The sequence below is a fragment of the Seriola dumerili genome, unplaced genomic scaffold (genome assembly GCF_002260705.1).
Source record: "Seriola dumerili isolate Sdu_G_001 unplaced genomic scaffold, Sdu_1.0 BDQW01000138.1, whole genome shotgun sequence".
In the NCBI taxonomy this organism is placed as follows: Eukaryota; Metazoa; Chordata; class Actinopteri; order Carangiformes; family Carangidae; genus Seriola; species Seriola dumerili.
In genome coordinates, this window is record NW_019174393.1 from 8,279,968 (window position 1) to 8,300,732 (window position 20,765).

The 20,765-nt window shown below is 39.3% G+C and overlaps 2 protein-coding genes across 2 annotated transcripts; one reads left to right on the forward strand and one right to left on the reverse strand.

Annotated features, from left to right (window-relative positions):
• Positions 1 to 912: 912 nt before the first annotated feature.
• On the reverse strand, positions 913 to 6,752 carry tspan33 (tetraspanin 33). The gene is made up of 9 exons (XM_022749458.1): positions 6,711 to 6,752; positions 6,453 to 6,606; positions 4,520 to 4,577; positions 4,118 to 4,245; positions 3,702 to 3,776; positions 2,997 to 3,092; positions 2,731 to 2,859; positions 2,474 to 2,635; positions 913 to 2,344 (listed from the first exon to the last, which is right to left on the reverse strand). The coding sequence occupies exons 2-9, from the start codon at positions 6,552 to 6,554 to the stop codon at positions 2,243 to 2,245; spliced, it is 852 nt and encodes a 283-aa protein (XP_022605179.1). The 5' UTR covers positions 6,555 to 6,606; positions 6,711 to 6,752; the 3' UTR covers positions 913 to 2,242.
• Positions 6,753 to 7,749: 997 nt separating this feature from the next.
• On the forward strand, positions 7,750 to 11,623 carry LOC111224947 (zinc finger protein interacting with ribonucleoprotein K-like). The gene is made up of 8 exons (XM_022749652.1): positions 7,750 to 7,832; positions 8,054 to 8,256; positions 8,879 to 8,989; positions 9,181 to 9,276; positions 9,470 to 9,580; positions 9,803 to 9,923; positions 10,102 to 10,311; positions 10,407 to 11,623. The coding sequence occupies exons 1-8, from the start codon at positions 7,814 to 7,816 to the stop codon at positions 11,435 to 11,437; spliced, it is 1,902 nt and encodes a 633-aa protein (XP_022605373.1). The 5' UTR covers positions 7,750 to 7,813; the 3' UTR covers positions 11,438 to 11,623.
• The last annotated feature ends 9,142 nt before the right edge of the window (positions 11,624 to 20,765 follow it).

The following is a 20,765-nucleotide window of genomic DNA, read 5'->3' on the forward strand; positions in this document are numbered from 1 at the left end:
CAGATGCTTTGTTTCTCCCCTGGTGTTCTGAAAGCAAAACTGGGTTAACTCCGCTCCCTCCTCTGGTGTGTGTGTGTGTGTGTGTGTGTGTGTGTGTGTGTGTCTGTGTGTCTGTCTCTGGGCCTCCTTAAAACCCACCACAACATGGCCGCCTGAGTGAGTCAGAGGCAAAAAACCAGGGACCACACACAGAGCAATGGAGCTCAGGCCAACACGCACTCACTCACACACATACACATATCAAAACACACTCACTATCACTGCTATAGAGCCGTAAACTGTGGTCTGTCCTGTCACTTTTTTGTTGCTTCTTCTAAATTATTACATATAACACCTCTTAAAAGCTCTTTGTGCCATCAGATGGGTGATGCCGTAGATCCTGGTGTGTGCTGAACAGAAAATCACAGCAAGGGGAGTAACCACAGCTTTACACTAACATAGAAATGTCATGTTTAGATTGTGGACTTGCGTCAAAGGCTGTGAAACATGCAGGACTGTTTCTGCTCCCAAAGATTACAGGCATCAGGTTTCAGGCTGTTAAAAAAAAAAAAAAAAAAAAAAAAAAAATTCTCACAGCTCAGGTTCTCATTTGCCGGGCAGAGAAATGGGGTGGAGATGAGAGGTTGTGTTGGTTTATGCTTCTTCACAGCTACATCAGACTTTTGGCCAGAGCTTCCCTTGGTAACGAGTAAAGACGTCTCCAGTCAAATGACAGCTCTCCAATTAAAAGAACCACAGGATATGCCTCAAATTATTACGTGATAAAAAAGTACTGAATGCTGACATTTACAACTGTGGGTGTAATTCACAGAGACAAAGAGCACTAAACATTTATGACCACACTGAACGTGAAGCTTAACAAAAACTGTGCTATCAGAGCAAATCACACTTTAATTGGTATCAAGACAACAAGCAGAGAGGGTGAGATTATTTTTAGTGCCAAGTAAATCTCTTTTCCTCAGTCAGAGAAGCTCAGCCACTGTCTGCTCACTGATAGGTCACAGAGCACAAACTTGGCCTGTTGCAGTGACTACATCAACAAGCAATTCAGGCGTTCACACAACTGTTTTCTTTTGTGGGAAAGCCGGGAGTCCCCGCTTCTTCTGCGTTTTAGTTACAACTGCTTCACAATAAAAGAAGAAGAATAAGAGATGAGAACAGGGTTCAAATGACGCATACAGGATTTAAAATATATCAACCACAACCACAACACACGTATGTACAGAGTATGAACTGCGCGCAGAGCGTATGTGATTTGTTTGTAATGGCAGCCCATTGAGACACACACCCCACAAAATCCAGCAGCTCTGCAGTCATGCAGGCCGTCAGCTGGCTAAAATGTGAGCAGGAAATGACCTCATGTGTGGCATGAGGTCTCGTCAGGACAACCAAGGAGTCCAACATGGCCATGTAGTGGACGCTCAGACCGTTGGTGTAAACATTCGTTTATAGCTCTGTGAAATGAAACATGTTAAAAATGCTTATTATACTGTTACAGGGGTACAGGCCATTTCTGGCACCCAGACATAAATACTCATTTTAACACACAGGTTTAAGAAAGAATAAATAACCAGACACCAAGTGGCATATGTGTATCGTTCATTTAACACAAGTATTTCATCTATAAAGTTTAAAAAAAAGAAATTCATATTGTAGAATATACATTTTTAAAACATGAAGAAAAACAATAGGTGATGTATATTCCAGTGTGTCAGAATCCCCTCACAGATGTGTGTAACAATAAGCAGTATTACTGAGCATGGAGAAATCATTATGTCTGACAGAGTGTGCAAAACAATACATTTTAGAAAATGCTATTCCCTTTTCAGTTAGTTAACCTCTGCAGCAACACGGATACATGGACATGTTCTAACTCCCGCTCCAGTTTGGCATCTCGGAAAAAAACAAACAAACAAACAAACAAACAAAAAAAAACCAATATGAAATGCATTGTTGTAAATTATACTGACTGCAGTTCTTCACTAGAGGTCAATATAATGCCCCCAGTCCCGGCTTGGCAACTACTACTCTACTAAAAATGTTTGGTAAATGCAAACACAGTCTACGTCCAGTGGGTGGCGACAGAGTCCTGTTTCTCCATCTGTTTCCTTTTTAAATCCAAGAGGAACAAAACCAGACTGACAGATGTTTTTTTTGGAGACCTGGCATAAATACATCTCCCCCCTGCTGCTTCCATCACCACGTTTATGCTTCTGTTCATCAGAATCTGGACCGGTCTGGGTCAGCTCCATGGGTCAGAGCGGTGTTTGAGTTGGTAGCTCTGGAGCTCGACCTGGTCTTTGATCTGGTTGATCAGAATCTGAGACAGGACGATCCCAACCAGCTGCAGAGGAGGAGACACACACAGAGGGGCTGACTGGCTGACTGCAACTGTTAACCCCTTCTCTTACAGGTTCAAGAACAATGTATGCGTTTGTGTGTGCTGGTATGTGCACTGTGCACAACATCCTACCTGTGGTATGGCCAGTCCCAGTGCAATGCCTCCAAGCAGGAACATGTTGCTGTGAATCCAGTTAACTAATTTATCTATGCAGCCATTGGTGTGGATGTGGTTTCCAGCATCAACGTACTCAAAATCCTGCATGTCCTGGCCGCACATGGTGTTGATAACAACCTGCACACATATAAACAAATGCAGATAAAACACATAAAGCAAAACAGTAAAAAAAAAACACCAAATGTTATCAGCAGAGTCTTTAAAGAGATGACCTTGTCTTTGGATATGATACAGCAGGAGAAGGGGACAGAGCAGCGCTCTCTGCTGGGGTTCTCCTTGCTGCAGTTGAAGTACATGTTCTGGGACCAGTCAGTGTAGGTTACACCACCACAGCAGTCAAACTGAGGAAACACACACACATTTGAGATGGAAAAGATTAGAAGACATGGCAGGTATCTGTGTATGCAGCTCCAAAGACTTTACTAAGGCCACTATTACCCTGGTTTTTATCAAGTCTGTATTTGGACTAAATCCTTACCTCCATTTGACCAAAATCAATAAGGTTTTGCAGATCAATGTCATCTCTGTAGTGGACGATGGCATTATTGATCATCTCAGTCACTTTACCCCGTGCCTTTGAAAAGTAGGGAAAAGTAGTTTAGCAGCACATACAAAAGAAGACATATATTCAGAGTGCGTAATATAAAATGTGAGACAGTTGGAATCTACAACAATGATGAAGTTAGTAACAGTCTTATAAAAGCATATTTACGTATTCATTAATACAATCAAAGCTGACTTAATGATTGTTTTATCACACCATAAATCCAACTTCCTCTTCAGGTCTGCCTGCCTGAAACAAACTAAATCATATTTAACAACTGTGAGCAAACTCTGCTGTGTTTCATGAGTTTATTCAAATTTAGCTGCAGTTACAGACAAAGCACAGCAGGTCGAGTGCTTTCGTTGTTCTTCATAATAAAAAAAGGACGAATACAGGAACATCTACCCAAAGAAAGAGTCTAAAAACAAATTGATTTAACTTTTTCAAGGAACATTAATATCATTTTGAATCTTCACCTTCTCACAGATGACTAGTATTGATGTAGATTCTAGTAATATGTTATATAATGCATTAGACTTTGGTTGGATTTAGTTAAAATCCACCAACAACAAAGAAATGACTTTGTGTTTATGACCACTTTTGAACATTTTGATCATTTTATTTATTCTGTTTCTTTACCGTATCAGAGAAGATAAAGCCCAGGATACCAGCAGTGAGCTGGAGCAGGAAGATCACCGTCAGAGAAATACAGAACTGGGAGGGAAAGACAGACACGGTCAGAACACTGTAAAAACGGATCTGTTTTGTGTTCTGTCTTTAAAGGACTGATTCAGCGGGATCCTGTGTCTCCATGTAAACTCAGCTGTTAAGACTGAACTGACAGTTTGACAGTGTTTTAGGTTTTTTATTCCTAACTTGTAATAAGTACATTCCTTTATACGACACAGTAAAAGTTGGCTTTGTGAGTTCAGATTTGACCCATGACCCCACTGTATGTCACACAGTATGTGTTTCTCCACTATTATAGGTCTACAAACCAAAATATAGACAGTGCATTTATGCCTAGTGGTTGAAAAACTCCCCGACTGGCTTACTGTCTGCAGGAGGCAGATGTTTTCTCGCAGGGAGCCCACACAGCCACAGAAGGTGAGGACGAACATGAGGACCCCCACGACCAGCAGCATCACAGCGGGGTCCACTGCCAGACAGGCCAGTGCTGCCTCTGAGGTAAAGAGGAGAATAGGATGAAGTGAACATAGAGCGTCTGTCTTTCCATTAAATGACAGGATTCACACTTTCATACAGTAGCATGAAAACATTTATGGAAGTTTGTTTTCAAGCATCTTTCTATTTATCTAATTTTACAAACACATTTAATTTCCTTTAAGAGATCTTGAACAACACAGATTTGGAGCCTCTTTTCCCACTGTGTTGTTTGGTTACTCCCACATTAAACATGAAGAAGGACTGCATTCTCTATCCATAGATGATTTTACCTGCATGTTTCATCATGCGGGCATACACACCGATCAACACCATCACCAGGGAGATTATCTGAAGAAGAGAAGATCACATATAAAAGTGATTATCCCAAGCTTTCTTTACATTTAGTGCATTTCAAAACTGGGGCACAGAAACACAGACCTCCAGTGGGTGAAGAATCATCTCTATGTTAATGCTTGCCAAGGGAGTGGCACCATTCAGCAGAAAACTTAATCATGATACGAGGAGAGATAAACAGGATTTGACTCATCGACAAGACTGTACTGAGGACCACAGCATTCTTTGATTGTGCCATCTGCTCTGTTTCCATTTGACTAAATCGGCGTGGCAGCAATCTGTACCCTTCCCTAAAAAATAAAGACCCTTTCACTCAGCGCTCCCAGGCTCAATAGAATAATAGGGAGCCCTCAGAAATACTCTTCCCACCCTGAATGAAATGGATCCAGTTACCACAGACACTGCGCCTTCTCGGTGGCTGCCTGTTTTTGCAAAGGTTTAGTTTCACAGTGAGTTAAGTGGACAAACACCTGAAGCAAGCAGGTTGAAAAAAATACATGTTTGAAAATGTGTAAGGAAATGTTAACAATGACACCTAAAATTAAACTTGTGAAATCACATGCTGCTTTGGTGATGTAACCGATTTACTGTACTGATTCTGTTACGCACCATTGTAACAGACTGCTACTTACAAAGGTTATAAGAACAACTGGACCTTCCGAGGAAATTTCCTAAGATTACAGACAACCACAAGAAAAGAAGCACAAACTTGTGTACAGAGCTCATTGTAGCCAGAGGCAACAGAAATGATAACAGCACATTCCATGTTGAGGAGCTTCAAGTTTTTACACAGCCCTATGCTTTGTACAAGGCATCAAGTCAGGTTCACCGCTTGAACAGGGCTCACACACTCATACTGGATTGTTTCAAACAGAGAACGGATCAAGAAAAGCTACAGACTTTAAGATTTGTTTGATTTGTTATCTAGTTCTCATTTTCTATCCCATTTGTATTGCTCAATCAGAAATAAGAAAGTCTCCTCACTCTGAACTAAACCTCATCAGGTTTAAGCTGCAACAACAGATCAGCTCTGAAAATGCTGTTAAGAAATCTCCTTGTGTTACAGTCGCCAAGCACCTGACACTGAAAGTCACTGACATGAACTTTGCTTTGTTTACAGCCCACTGCTGAGCTTTGCTGTTCATTTCAGCTGAATTCTTTACTTTTGAAGTCTAAAGTTGCACAATTATTAACATCTTACCTGCTGTGCTCATTTGAAACTTAAAAAAACTACACAGTAGCAATGTTTCCCTCAGTCAACAAACTGACCCACCTCTCACACAAATCTTCATGGCACAATCAGCATATGAATCAATGAACGGTTTATGCACCTTGGCAACTGTCAGTTATGTGGTACAATACAGTGTGGTACCTGAAAAAAACCACAGTAGTTTTGTTTGTGTGTGTGTGTTCATGCATTGGTATTGAGATGACAACAATTTGAGAAAAACAGGTTCTGAGCTCTGAAAAAGGAACCACAATCTGAAGATATATTCCTGATTTGCAAAGAAGAAATAACACTTAGTCACTGTCCAATCACCAAGCAGCAAACACCTGGTGTGTGTGTGTGTGTGTGTGTGTGTGTGTGTGTGTGTGTGTGTGGACATCTTTCACCCTTCTGTGAAACACCAAAGTTAAACAACAACTAAAAGTCAAACAAAGCAGCATGTGCCAGCAAACAAAATCTAGATCTTTCACTTTCAGAGTAAACAGGAAACAGCATGTTGAACAACTGAAATCATAAGAAAAAGCATTTAAACTCCAGATTAGTTGTTAAAATATACTTTTGTGTGAGTAGCAGAGACTATCTCTAAATAAACCACCATTTGATCTTATCATTCATTATTAAAATAGTATAATAGCACTCACCCAGAATAGAAAATTAAATATGAAGAGTAGATATTTCACAATTGGGCTGACAAAGGAGAAATCCTCATCAGACCCAGGTGTTCCCCTGCGTCTCCCTCCCATGGCGACAAGTATCCAGGCGTCTAAACCCAAGTTTGCGCATAAAATGAGCTATCTGTAAGAAAAGACGTATTTCCAAAAGTTACACCAAAGACTGTTCAGCATAATGAGGAAAATGAGCTGCTGGTGTTTCTGTAGTTTTCCTGAGTCGACACGTACAGCCCCACAGTGACTAGTTACAAGCTGCCGCCAGCGCCGTCTGCCTGCCACTGACTGGGCGTGTAAGAACTGGGTGTGTTAGCATTGAGATCATATGAAACAACCATGAATACTTGCATGTGTTTTGCATGTCATATTTTTTTGGTACTTTTCTTATCACTTATTATTACAGTTTCAGTGTAGTGGTCACTCTGAATGTGAAACTTCAACCTCAAGCTGGTGGATTTACTTAACACTTACATTTATTAAAAGTGTTATTTTGAGTCTCTAAGTACACACAGCTTTTGTTCATGCAATAGGCTATAACGTGGGACTAATGATGAAAAGTTTATTATCATCAATCAGTTATATCCGAATGTATAAATGCTTTTAATAAATATTAAAAGATAAAATACATTAATATCATGAGTCAAATCTTTCTATTTAACTCTAAGACGAGAATCCTTTTGCTTACACAGGCCCTCTTTTTTTACAGCAGTCATTTTGACATGTCATAGATAATACATACATAATTCATAAAATGCCCGTACAGTCCTCCTGATTTCACTAATTTTCATAAAGTGTGTGTTTTCATTTCAGGGGAAAAATTTAATCTAATACTACTCTGATTGGCTGATTGTCAGTCTATTGCATGCGGCATTTAGAGTTAAAAATTTACTAATATCCCTCTACCAATTATTTTTCAGTTCTTCTATGACTGTTGATTGTGGGGTGGTTAACAGGGTGGTTTATCAGAAAACCTGGGAGGGGATGTTCTTGAGAAGTCCTGGGTTACAGATAAACGAGACGACTGGCGCCATCTGCTGACAGAAAGTGCTATTTTGCCAATTTTGTATACAGGATCATCTGTGTATGTGACACACGGATAATTTGCTACTCTTCTCCTATCCGCTCTATATGATATTTTGCTTACCGCCATCACATTGACATGTTTTGCTTTTAGAGTTCAACGTGCCGACTTTTATTTTGAAGGAAAACGCACACGCAGGACAGTTTTCATAACATCCGTTTTACCCGGAAGTTATAAATGTGTTTTCCAGTTCTGTAAAATGAATGCTAAAGTAGTATTTTGTTAATTGTTTAGACGTTTTTAAACCACGAGAATGTCGTGGAAAAGCAAAGGTTTGTCTGTTTTATTATCTAGCTGTTTGCTAGCATCAGTATTCATTTATTGCAGCGTATAATACAGTTATTAAAACAGTTATTAAATTAACGTAAGCTAATCCTCTGTTTTGGGAACTGGAGATGTGGACAGATCGCATGTTAATGGTTATTTGATCCTCTGTAGAAGAACAAACTGTATCCATTCATTGCAAAACACTTGTCTCCAATGCCGTTTGCAGGTTCCCCTCTTCCCCCAGCCTCCTTACATCTCCTGGTTCCTCCAGTGAGACTTATGTCTGCTTTCATATGGCAAATAGTGCAGCAGCACAGTGTGATGCAGTATGACAAGCTGGTGGACTTCATCAGTTTGGTAACAGAGATCGTCCCTGAGCTCCTGAGTCCACTTCAGAGAGCTCAGCTCATCCTGGGCCTGAGAGCGAGGGTGAGGAATGACTGAGCTGTGAATATATATGTATATATATGTGTGTGTGTATCAATATATATACACAAGCTATATATAGGCTGTATGTAGACACTTAAGTTTCCAGTCTGGTTGAATAAGGTAGTACTGAGTAGAGACATAGCCATTGAAAACCAACATTTCTATAGTTAACAAAAACTATCAACTATGGACTTTAAATTGCCACTTTTAAGCCAAAATTGATGAGAAGTCCTTAAAGAGCTTGTAAATAAAATGGAAATTCAAGCATTTACATCTCCATGTCAGCTTCATTGTTGAGGAAGAGCTTGTGATACCATCTAAAGCTGGAGAACAGCGATTCAGCGGACGTTTTTTCTTTGTTTCTGTCAGTTCCTGCATCCAAGGCCATAAATGAAATTTCAATCTCAACATGTCTGTACATTTTATTTTTTGTGTCTAAAGCATATTGGGTTTAGTTCCATCGTATTGTTGTTTTTATCTTGTTTGAAATTTTAGTTTGTGTCTTGTTATTAGTTACTTGTATATTTTAACATATTGTTGCTCTTTCTCATAATGTAACTAATTTTCCTTGCTGTGTCATGCTCTTTTGAGTTACCTGTCTCCCACCTTTGCCCATCTGCAGCTGGTTCTGGAGCTGTGTCGTGGTGATGGCGTCGCCAACTTGCAGACCATCCAGAGCCACCTGGATAAAATCCACGCCTGTAGTGTTGAACTGAGCTCCACCGACCAAATGGTGGGCTAGCAAAACATGGAAGACTCACATACATTTAGAAATCCAGGGCTTTCTGATACTGCTAGAAATATGGAGTTCACAGATATGGAGGGAAATAAATGATCAGTGTCAGCGTTAAGAAGACACATAAAAATTAAAACCCAGAGTAATTGAAACCTTTCTCAACTTTTTTGTTGTCCTCTTCTTGACAGGCCAGTGGTGATCTTCTGAAGAGCTCATATACCAACTTTGCCAACCTGGTTCAGAACCTTTTGAATGTTCCTTTTGAAAAAGAGTTCTTCTTCCAAGTGAGTCTCTGAAAAATATATTTCCTCAAGATCAAGGGAACAGACGGGATGCAGATTTATTTTATTATGACACATGACAAAGATTAAATGTTGAACAGCTTTTTAAGGAAATGTATGAGCTATTCTTTACAGTCTAAAAATTGACCAGCCCTTTACAACAGAGATAAATCCGAAGCTCTGGCTGTTTCTGTAGGAGGTTTTTCCTGCAAACTATGGCTCTGCCTTCGACCAAAGACTGCAGCAACTGGTGTCCGAGCTCCTGTCCAGGCTGGAGCAGCTGCTGCCCATACCAGACCTGCAACAAGTACGCAACAAGACACCTCACACTGTTACATTTTTAATCCTGAAAAATCCTGTGAAATCAGAAGAAAATCATTTATTGGTCACATCTTAAACGAAGAAGATTTTGAGCCACAGCTTCTCAGTGTCACTTGATTTTCTCCTTATCGTGCTACAGCTTTGAGCTTTGTAAGTACATGACTCTTGTTTCACCTGCCGTCTCTGTGCTCTTCTCTCTGTGTCTCAGACAGCAGCGTGGCTCACTGACACAACATCTGTGTCAGAAGACTTTGGACAGCATCTGTCTGAACCCTTTGCCATGAAGACTCTGCTGCTTCATCACGGACAGCTGGGCACTCTCAGCTCAGGTGAGTTTAACAGAGATGGGGAAGACCTTTTTCAGGACAGAATTCTTGCCAACGAGACAAGAGGAGACATAGGACTACATTCTTTAATTCTTGTTTTCTTTCTTTCACAATAAATATACGTTTGTTTCAGAGTTAGTGTCTCAAATGTGTAAAATGTTGAATCCTTCCCTCTTTACAGCTCCGTCAAGCAGTGAGGAAGATATCCTTCTGTCCACACTGGCCCTTCCCTCTCAAGCTGCAGTGGGGAGATTCACTGAGGCTTACAGTGAGGAGGATGATGATTATGACAGTGAGCAAGAAACCCTGGCGATGGAGGGTTTAGAAGCAGAAGACTCAGGTCAAAGCTCAGACGTCACCACAGATGAATGGTCGCCAAAAAAGGAATCTGGTAATGACAAAAGCAGTGGCAGCAGCAGACCAGAACTGACCCAAAGGCAGTCAATGTGTTTGTACTAATGTGCTGTGTTTTTATGCTGTTCCCAGGTCCTCTGTCACGTTTATTCATCTGCCCTCAGTGTTCATTTGCTCACCGCCAAAAGAGGAAGGTCCAAGAGCACATCCAGAGTGAGCACCACAAAACGGCTCCCATTCAGAAAAAGCTATCTGTGAAAAAAGCCAGAGCAAAGATTCAGCAGAAAAGTAAAGACTTGAACACTGAAAAGAAGAAAGTAGAAGACAACTCGGAGAAAAAGAGGAAAAACAAACAGAAAGACGTTGTTGAAAAAAAGCGGGAACGTAAGCAAAAGAAAGACAACTTGGAAAACAAAGAACGACGGAGACGGAAAGAGCCCACGGGGGAAGACAAAAGGTTTCTAAGCATGCGACCGGCGAACAAAAACTTCACAGAGGAAGAGACTAAATGCCTGAAGTGTGAAAAGATTTTTGAACATCCAAATCAATTGAAGACCCACGTGAAGCTCCACAGCTTCCGGTACCGCTGCAACCAATGTGAGAAGGGATTCACCAGCCCATCGGGTTATTATCAGCACCAGAGACTCCACAAGAGAGGACGAATATTCATCTGCAGCCAGTGCAACAAGGGATTCCTGTGTAATTACTCGCTCAAGCAACATGAGCGCCTGCACCAAGGCCCCTCCAACCTGTGCACCATCTGTGGGAAAAGCTTCAGCAAGGCGGGCATTACAAGACACATGCAGATGCACAGAGGGGAGAAGAATTACCTTTGCACCACATGCGGCAAGTCGTTTTTGTCGTCAGGGGAGCTGCTGCTGCACACTCGCTCGCACACGGGTGAGACGCCGTACACCTGCACCCACTGCGGGAAGGGTTTCTCCAGCAAGAGCCACCTAAACGTCCACACGCGCTCTCACACAGGGGAGCGTCCGTACCTGTGCTCAGAGTGCCCGAAGCGTTTCCTCACGCTGAACTGCCTGAAGAGACACACACTCAGCCACAATGGGGTGAAACCATTTAAATGTCCCAACTGTGAGAGAGAATTCTCCCAGCAGGGGAATCTGAAAAGACATTTGGCAACTCATAAACCGGACACATAATGCGTAGCTTTAATTCAAACTTAATTTTAAAACTGGAATTTTTTTTTGAAAACCTGTATGAAATGTAATAGTAAAGCTTTTGTTTATTGAATATTATATTCATCATTTGCAGTGATGGGATCTGCATTTCTTTGTTCATATGATCCTTGGAGATCTTCACCACTGAAAGTCGTGTTATGTCATGTTTCTGGGAAAAAATCTTTAAAAGTAAAGATTTTAAAAATTATGGATGTTTGCTTTGATTTCTTCACTATATGCAATTCTCTAACCTGTGCTTTTAGTTTTGACTCTGCCCTTTAAGAGTCTTTAGGTCTAAGAATTAAAGTTGTAGTTGTAAACAAAACAACTGTGGTGATACCTTCAAGCGTTGCTGAATATGTACGTTAGAAAAGCTGTGAGGGTGAAACACATTTATCTGAAGTCATGCAAGATTCATCGTAAAGTCTGAAAATCCAGCTCTGAACCTACAGTCTATGTTGGAATAACAACCCTGGGGGGCAAATAATGAGCAATGGTTCAAATTTGGCAGCTTCTTGCATTTAAACAACTGCTGTCCAGCAGCTGACTCTTAAATCCTAAATCATTTTCAAACAAGCCACAGCTCCCAACTGCAATGTTAAGGTACAACATTGTTAAAACATGAAGTCAACTAATGCTGATGGACCAATATTGAGCAAATCACTGTAGGTGGAACTAGAGTAAAACATTAAGTCTAACATCAGTCCTATTTGAATATCGGGTTTAAAACCAAATCATACAATGTGTATATAAGTGAAATTGTGGGTATTGCCATGGAGTGTTTTGCAGTCACTTTCTATAGAATAAATTAAACAGGCAAATATTTGGCTAAAGATGTAATACCAGGTTATAGTAACTTCTTATCAGACCTGGTTTCTCCATACAGTGAAGAACTGTTGCTGCTCAGCCACCGCACATGCAAATGTAAAATGGAAGTTAAAAACAGAGCTGTAGGAAATGCAATTTATTTGCAATTTTTTAATAACATCATTCCTCAGATAAAAATGCAATGTTACAGGAATATACATCAGATATTAATTTAAAACTTGCTTTCAAGGGACCATACAGTCTAAATATACTTTTTCCTTTTTTATTTACTGGTAGCGTGCGTTATAAGCAAGACAGACTCTGTCACCAATGACAGACTGACAAGTTACAGATACAAACTGTACATTACTTATTTACAAATCAACTTTTTGTTTGGTTTTTCTTTTCACTTTTTATTGAAAATAGGAGTAGAAAAAGTGATTGAATTAATATTCTGATTTATTTCATTTGTATTCTTTCTTTCTAAAATCTAAAATGAAATGAACAAAAAAAAAAAAATCAAGAACTCTCCTTTAGAAAAAAGAAAGAGAAGCAGAAGAAGAAGAAGAAGAAGAAGAAAAGGGTGTGTCAACTGTGAGACCATGCAGTCGTCACTAAGGAGACAAATGGTAACCGAGGAAACCAAATGATGTTGGGCCAGTGTCACTTAGCAACCTCAGAACCAATATGGATCCCTCAGAGTCGAGGGGGAGTGGCTTATGTTAAAGAACTCAGTTACAAAATGGCCACCTGCCTCCAAAGCTACCGCAAGCACAATGACACACTCTAGTTCATTTTTTTGACCATAAATAGTGCTGTTATTAAATACTACATTTAACAGTAGCGCCACTACTAATATTACCACAAATTGGTCTCTGTGTGAACAACCTCTTTCCAAAAAATAAACTTGAGGATTAATAACAGACTTCTCTCCGACAGAAAACAACAAAAACAAACAAACAACAGCTCAATCCTGTCAAAGGCCCTTTAACACTTTGCATGAGTAGTGAACTAGGTCTACGAACAAGATCATAAGACACTACTGACCAGTCGAGAACAGAGCCACACAGCCCTGGCATTTACCCAGTAAATAAAGAACAGAAAAGCCTTCGTTAAACACTACTGTATATGGAGCTGTGGATCCCCTGCCATTAAATCGTCAGGCTGGCGAAAGGCCGGGAACAACCCGCCTGGATAGAGAGTTTTAGTTAACACCTGTGTGCTGCTGAAGTCACGGAAGAAAACACTGATAATGTACATGACACTGTCGAAGCTCTCAGACGGGCCGACTCATTCGTTAAAGCTGCATTTGCACACACAGGCAGACAAGACCCATTTGTTTTTAACTCTTTGTGGTCTAATGTGGCTTTCTCAGCAACATGGAACAACCTGGAATCAGGTTTTGTAAAGATCAAAAGTGTCAGCAAAGAGCTAAATCCAGATCTGTCATGTCTGTGATAGTCAAACACTGAGATAACCGGCTAAAATGTCCAACATTTTCTTCCATTAAGGGCTGCTAAAAAGGAAAAGCCAGTAGCCTGAACCTAACTTTTCAAATACCGAATGTGGATTTTTCAGACACCAGTAAGAGCATCACTGCATCCTACATTCAAGGGGTGACACTGTTGAAATAATTATCATTCATGGTGCGATGTAAAGAAGCTCTTATCAGTAAAATTAGAGAGGAGAAGTAAATGCAGGGAGGCAGAGACATTCATGGTTCGACTGAGGACGAGAACGTCTGCATCATAAAGCTGCTGCCATGCCTCTAGAGCTTTGAGCTGAGGTCATATCCTGAAGAAAGTCACTGATTGAAACTCTAGCTGGTACAGAAAACTCAATCAGCAGGCTGTGGGTGCAGCATCCTTCTACCAAGAAGTGGAAACTGTGGTATTGTCCTATGTGCAAACTGGGACCTCCTTAATGATTTATAATTCAAACAAGAGTATGAATAACAACGAGAGAAGGATTGAGTGAAACACAAGGCTTTCAAGGCCCCTACAATACTAACACTGTAAACTAAATGTTCACATAGGGGTGCTGCTGTAGTTGCTGCTACACAATGGGTGAGTTATATCTAGCTACCCTTATATGTTATTTCTAAATCTAGTGGGCAAGCAAATCTCATCTACCTGGTTTGTTCACCAGGGGCTCACCAGGCCCAGGATAAGAAGGGAATAAATCACATTTTTGTTCCTCACCACCAATCTCTTGAACAAATCAAACTTCCCTAAGACTGATCGGTGAAGACTTCACATGCGTCTATGAGAACTGCATGCATGAACATCTTATAAGAAAAAAATTCAAGCCATTTGAGTGTTACCATGAGCCAGTGCAGTACAATATGCAAAGGGTTGGCTGAGAAGTCAATACTGATCATAGTTTTAAGTGTTTGCCTCCAAAGTCCACACAATAACCCTTCATTTAATAAAATATTGGAGGCTGTGAATTGAACGCATTGCGTCTTAATGTCAACACTGATTTTGCACACAAAAACCAACCTGATTTTTGATACTCTAATATGATCATAACTGATCCATCAAGAGTCTAATATTCCAAAACTATCCGTAATGTGTCACTATGTTATTTAATAAAATGCACCACTGTCACTTTAATCTGTTAGTTATTTAACTGTAATGCCATTGTATGTACTGTATTCTGTCACTCACTTAAATCCTGCTTTTGCATTGGCAACACTCAGACAAATCTTCACACAAAGGAAACTTACCAATAACGATTTCTAAACGCAGTGGAAACATTCAGCTGATGGTGAAACCAATAAAACATTCGTCCTTTGGGTCTAATACTGAAAATGCCAACATGTGTGGAGTTAAAACAGTATGGCACCTCCAAACCTGATCTGAGCATTTTCACTGAAAGAACAAGAGTTCTTTTGATCCTCTGCAAAATCCAGCTCCAAACTATCATTTCATATCTTATAATTTAGATATAGTTTTCTATATATAATATCTAAAATAGAAGATAGTTGCAATATAAACTTGTTATTAATAATATATTCCCTCTTTCACGTTCTGTTCAAATTTCCAAAGCTTTCATCAGCATCGACATCAAAATAACATCTGTACAACGGAAAAACAAGGAGGTGATCCTCTCTTGTTTCTCCTGCAAAGGGAATTCATATTTTCATTAGATTTAATTAGATTAATTAGAATCCTATGACAACAGGCTATGCTGATTTTACCTAGAATAAAAGAAAAATAAATCTATATTCAAAATAGTCTTCTTAAAATATTTTTTGTCAGGATCAAACAATGATCAACAAACACTTCAGTTTACAAGAAAATATAACGTACATCTGTTGCGACGATGGTAGATCCACACGAGGAGATCTGAGTGACCAAGACAGGACTCCTATTCCCCAGCCTCACTCTCTCTGAAATGGATAAGTAACACATGTCTGTGTATAGCTTAGGAACTCTAATACTTTTCTTAATACTTTTCTACTTTGTCTTTTTTATACTGAACAGCTCAAATGTTACTCTCATTTACAGCAGCTCCATAATCAAAAAAATCTGACTTTTTATCCTGTTGTGATTCCTCACTGTCAAGACCACATCAAATAAGTTGGCTACTTCTTTACTTCCTGCTCTGAATTCATTTCTCTTTACGGATGCAGTTCAATTCCTCCAAATCCTTTCTTGGAAGAAAAACAAAAAGAAGCTACAAGGTTTTCATGGCTCAAAGCATAGAGAGAGAGGGAGAGAGAGGGAGAGAGAGAGAGAGGGAGAGAGAGAGAGAGAGAGAGATCTAGTCCTTCATAGGTTGAATTTTTGGTTAGATGTCTTTAATAGCTTAAATAATGTATTTGAAAAAGTGTACAGTGTATATGTGTATTTTGCTGATGTAGGACTAGTTAAAGAGACACAGGTCTCTCAGTGCTACAGTAGGAAAATGTCCAGACTTTGACCTGCACTGACAGGTTGCTGGTAGGTTACATCTTTCAGCCCATTTCAGGAAACATTAAACAAACACGAGCAAACACTTTAGATTTCTGATCCCTCTGCTGCTTAAAATTTAAAAGTAGATATCAAACTTTCAAATTTGTCTGGAGAAAACCATTGATTTTCTTGAGCTGAACAAAGAGTCTCATACTTCTGGAGTCATAGCACTGGTAAAAGATTTCCATTGGACTTTGTTAAAAATGAAAAAATGTAAAGTAGACTTTGCCTTATTTGTGTTCTCCAGCTACGGATCCTTATATTAAGCCATATTTGTTTGGACTGAAAAGCCACATAGTCTGGGAATCATTCAAGCCTTTTGTGAAACGTCCTAAAAGCCCATCATGAACATGCCATCAGCTAAAACATACATAAATATAACTACATTATTCCCTGCTGTTTCCTTTTGGTCAAAAATACAGTTGATAAAGTGGAACTTTGTTCAGTAAATTCATACTGGTCAGTAAGCCTATATAAACCATTTTCATAACCATTATTACCTAATTACATTCCCAAATAAGTGTCCCGCCTTTTCCTTACTCTATAACATTCTGGTGATTAAATATCATATATTTGTATATATCTTACTATATATGGTATATAAAAATATACAATCATTGGCTAGTGGTGAGACAAAAGATATTACCATTCACATAGGACCAATACTTTATAACCCTTATAGAGAGAAACCCATGCACATGTAAAACACTACTTGGATATATAATTCACCATGTCAGAACTTTGACCGACCTGAAATCCAAACATGATGAAGTAAAACCTTCTACAGTATTTAAAAATACTCTCCCTCCAATATTCTTACTCAGCTCAAACACCCACTGCTTCCCATTGTCATCAACCGCCAACAAGATTGTCATCCGTCAACCAGAAAACAAAACCTTTCTGCTCTTATCTCTGCTGTCACTTGAGAAAACAATTTGAATTTGAACTGCGCCCTCTGAGGCAGAGGGGTGTGGTTTTAGCTGAACTGGCTGCAGGTGGAGCTCCAGCGAGGCAGCACACACAGCTGCAGCTTATCAGCGTGATTAGCAGTCTGATAAAGTGGCTACTAGCTCCAGGGAGACCACAGGTACGCAAATCCACACAACAGACCTTACCCATGGTGGACACTGTGTCTTATAAAGCACAGGTGTAACTAATAGCACTGACAACGGCTACATTCTATTTAGTGGTTCCACCTCCTTAGCTGTGGTTTGGTGCATGCTGGTTTACTGATGCACCAAAATGGACATAATTAAAGTCATTAGTTACACCTGTGCTTTTCCTGCTAATTAGTCAAAACATCAGCTGTTTAAAATGGTAGGATGGACAAAAAAAGGCTCTCCTGCTGTGTTCCAAGTCCATATTACATACTAACTGTATACAGTATAACTAATTACCAATCTTTATAGCATATGTTTTTTTGGTTGGTGTACAAGAAATCAGCATTCTTAACCATTGTATGCTAACGGGAAATTAAGCCATTAATGCACCACTGGTTAAGTATGCTGATTAACAGAGAATATTTTATTTGTTGTACATCCATGTGGAGCTGTGTCACCACCATCTACCTGTAATTAGTTTTAAGGGGCCACTGTCACACATTCAACAAAGTCAGTTTACCATGAGGCGTACATGGAGGACCTTTGGTGTCAACCAAGTTACTCATACTTGAAATAGTCACTTTTTAGAGTGAACACACAAACAAACTGATAACCTGCTTAGACTTAGCATATAGTATGGAATTGGGACACTGCTTCAATTTAAACCCGTGGACTGTGGAAGTTGCCATCTTCATGTATTATTGATCACTTTATGCTTGAATACATCAAGTAAGCAATAAAGTGTGTATGTGCCTTTCCCAGTAGTGCCTGTTTAAGTGTGTGTACATAACAATCCACCAATATTTTTTGTCAAAAACTGCTAATTGTGGGTAATTTGGTCCATTTCATACAAATAAGTTCCACTGGTCTGTCTTTCACATGTCAACAGACAAAAGGGTAGAAGCTAGAGACAAAGTGAGACAAGAGACTATGGCAACGCATAGGCAAAGAATTAGCAACACCTGTCTAAACAGCGTAATTAAAATACTATAGTTTGCTATTTCTCTCATGTTTCAACAGTCACATAAACATGAACTCTGTCCTTCTCAGGATAAAGAATCAGAAAATAAACTAAGCGCCCATAAGACACAAGATATGCAAAATCACCTTCCAAATACCCCTCCACTGCTGTCCACTGTCAAATGTTAATTTAGAGAAGAAATACTGACTTTAATACACTGTATGTACACTAAATAGAAATAGCTACTCTGTCATAATGTGATATGATACTTAACCTGATTAAAACAAAACAACTTCAAAACCTGGAACGTTCAAATGTCAACATGTGAACCTCATGCAATAGTGATGGTACACCCAAGGAGCGCAATCCATTTAAACACTATAACTGGAAATAAACACGAGAAAGGGATACAGCCAAAAAAGTACTGAGTCAGGGAAGTGAAGTTGGTTGGTTTTGCTGCTGAATCATTAAACTAAATAATCAGCTTTTCACTCTGGGTCTCCATTGGCTAGATGTTAAACCATGAGCAAAAGCACTGATTTCAGGTCACTGTCTCAATACACATTTTTAACTGCAGATGCAGATCCAACACCCTCGCACAAGAAAGATAAATACATCTTTACTATACCGCACTGCAACGCACCTGATTTCAAGTATGTTAGGTTTCTCTGACATGGAAACCACTGAGTTTACTTAAAAATGTAGCAAACAGAAAATAATACACCTTCATGATATTGATTTTTTTTTTTTCACTTTCACAAGTATATTTACTTCGGGAACCTTGTATACAGTCATAGTTATTGCATTGTTTTTGCATATCTTGTGGGATGCAGGATTACACCCACTCATACCATTAAACTGCAACACAACACCTCATAGTTCATGCTGACCTATACAGAACATAAAAACTGCAATGTTGCTCCACTCCACACGGGGGCAGCACAGGTCTCTGTATCTCTCTCATCAGCGTTTGAAATCAAAGAGCCTTTAAACACAAACAACAAAGTCTGGTTTTGCACTTCTGATACGCAGGGTTACTCTATGTGTGTATGTATAAAATATAACTTAACATTTATTGGGAACATAAAAGTAAAAGATTAGAAATGAATGTAGTTTCTGAGTGCAGGTATGCATTATTCATATTTATGTGATACTGAACATTATGAATGGTTTAGTAATTACTGATAATTCATCTTAAGACTATGATGATAAGGAACAAACATAACATATCTGTTATGCAACCTTGTGGAAACCTTCCCATCCTAATTTTTTATCTTGGCCAAGTCTGAGAGTGGTTCTTTGTTTGATAATTCCATGATTTAATAAAGTAACTATGGCCTTTCATTACATGGTTCCTTATCAACACTGCTTTGACTGTAACATTCCTGACCGCTGCTGCACTGGATGATAAAATGGTTGACAGGAAGCAGACACATATTCTGGGTCCGCTGTAGCAGCTTGGATACAAAAACTACTACTTTACAAATTCAGGTGCCTGCTGGTTACATTTATCATTGAGGATTTAGGCATAATAGTCATTAGGTTTATCAAAGAAATCAGCATAAATAACCTGGAGGAGAACCCTTACTGTCTTTTAAATTCAGGGTTAACTAAATTTAACCTGGGCTGATCCAACAAAAACCAAAGCACAGAGTGAGATTGTGCTGAGCTTAAAGTTAAAACACTGAGGCTAGATTCTGTCTTGCACACACATTAACATCCTTGACTATACTCAAATCTGCCTTACTAACTTTTTGATTTAAAATCTGACCAAAAAAAAAAAATCAGTTTATGCTCAAACTGATGTAGCCTGTTAGCTTATGGTACCAAATCATAAGCGCCTATTTTAATGAGGTACTGTTACTACAGCTGAAAAGAAGAAAGGAAGAAGGAAATGCTTAAGGTATTTTTATGAAGCCTGGGTAGGAAAAAAAAAACAACAGACTAAATGTCAGGGAGGGTATTCCTTTGACAACACAGACTTCTTCAGGGTTTGCAGTATGATCATAACCACAAAACAACAATAGCACTGCCACTAAAAACACATTCAACATTCACATTTAATTTGCATAATAATGTCAGAAGTCTGTTACTGGCACAGGATGCAGTGTATGGCAGTGTGTTCATGCATACCCTTCCCTGCCACAAACCTGCTCTGATTATAGTATGTAGGAATGAGAAATCAGCAGTGAGACCTTAATGGTGAAGTAAAGTGAAAACCAAGAGCCATGAGTTGACATGTGAAACTTTCTGTGGGTGGAGATAATTCATTGAATTTGTCTTTTAAAACTGTTTCTTGAATCGTCCAAGGCTATGACAACATACATGTTTTTTTTTTTTGTTTTTTTTTACTAATAAGTGTCGTTTTTAAGGCTCTAACCCTAACATAAGTTTGACTTTCTTCTTTCTGTGGTTGTAACTAGATTCATTGTGATATATCTGCATGTGAGTCTGCACTGGTCTGGTAAGATACAGACTTTCAG

Excerpts from the sequence above, each read along its gene's own strand:
- tspan33 (XM_022749458.1), bottom strand. The coding sequence starts at position 6,554 with ATGGGAGGGAGACGCAGGGGAACACCTGGGTCTGATGAGGATTTCTCC. Across the intron at positions 4,246-4,519 it reads CCGCATGATGAAACATGCAG|AGGCAGCACTGGCCTGTCTG; the intron begins GTAAAATCATCT and ends TCTTTACCTCAG. Across the intron at positions 2,345-2,473 it reads TGGGACTGGCCATACCACAG|CTGGTTGGGATCGTCCTGTC; the intron begins GTAGGATGTTGT and ends CCTCCTCTGCAG.
- LOC111224947 (XM_022749652.1), top strand. Across the intron at positions 9,277-9,469 it reads AAAAAGAGTTCTTCTTCCAA|GAGGTTTTTCCTGCAAACTA; the intron begins GTGAGTCTCTGA and ends CTGTTTCTGTAG. Across the intron at positions 10,312-10,406 it reads GTCGCCAAAAAAGGAATCTG|GTCCTCTGTCACGTTTATTC; the intron begins GTAATGACAAAA and ends TGCTGTTCCCAG.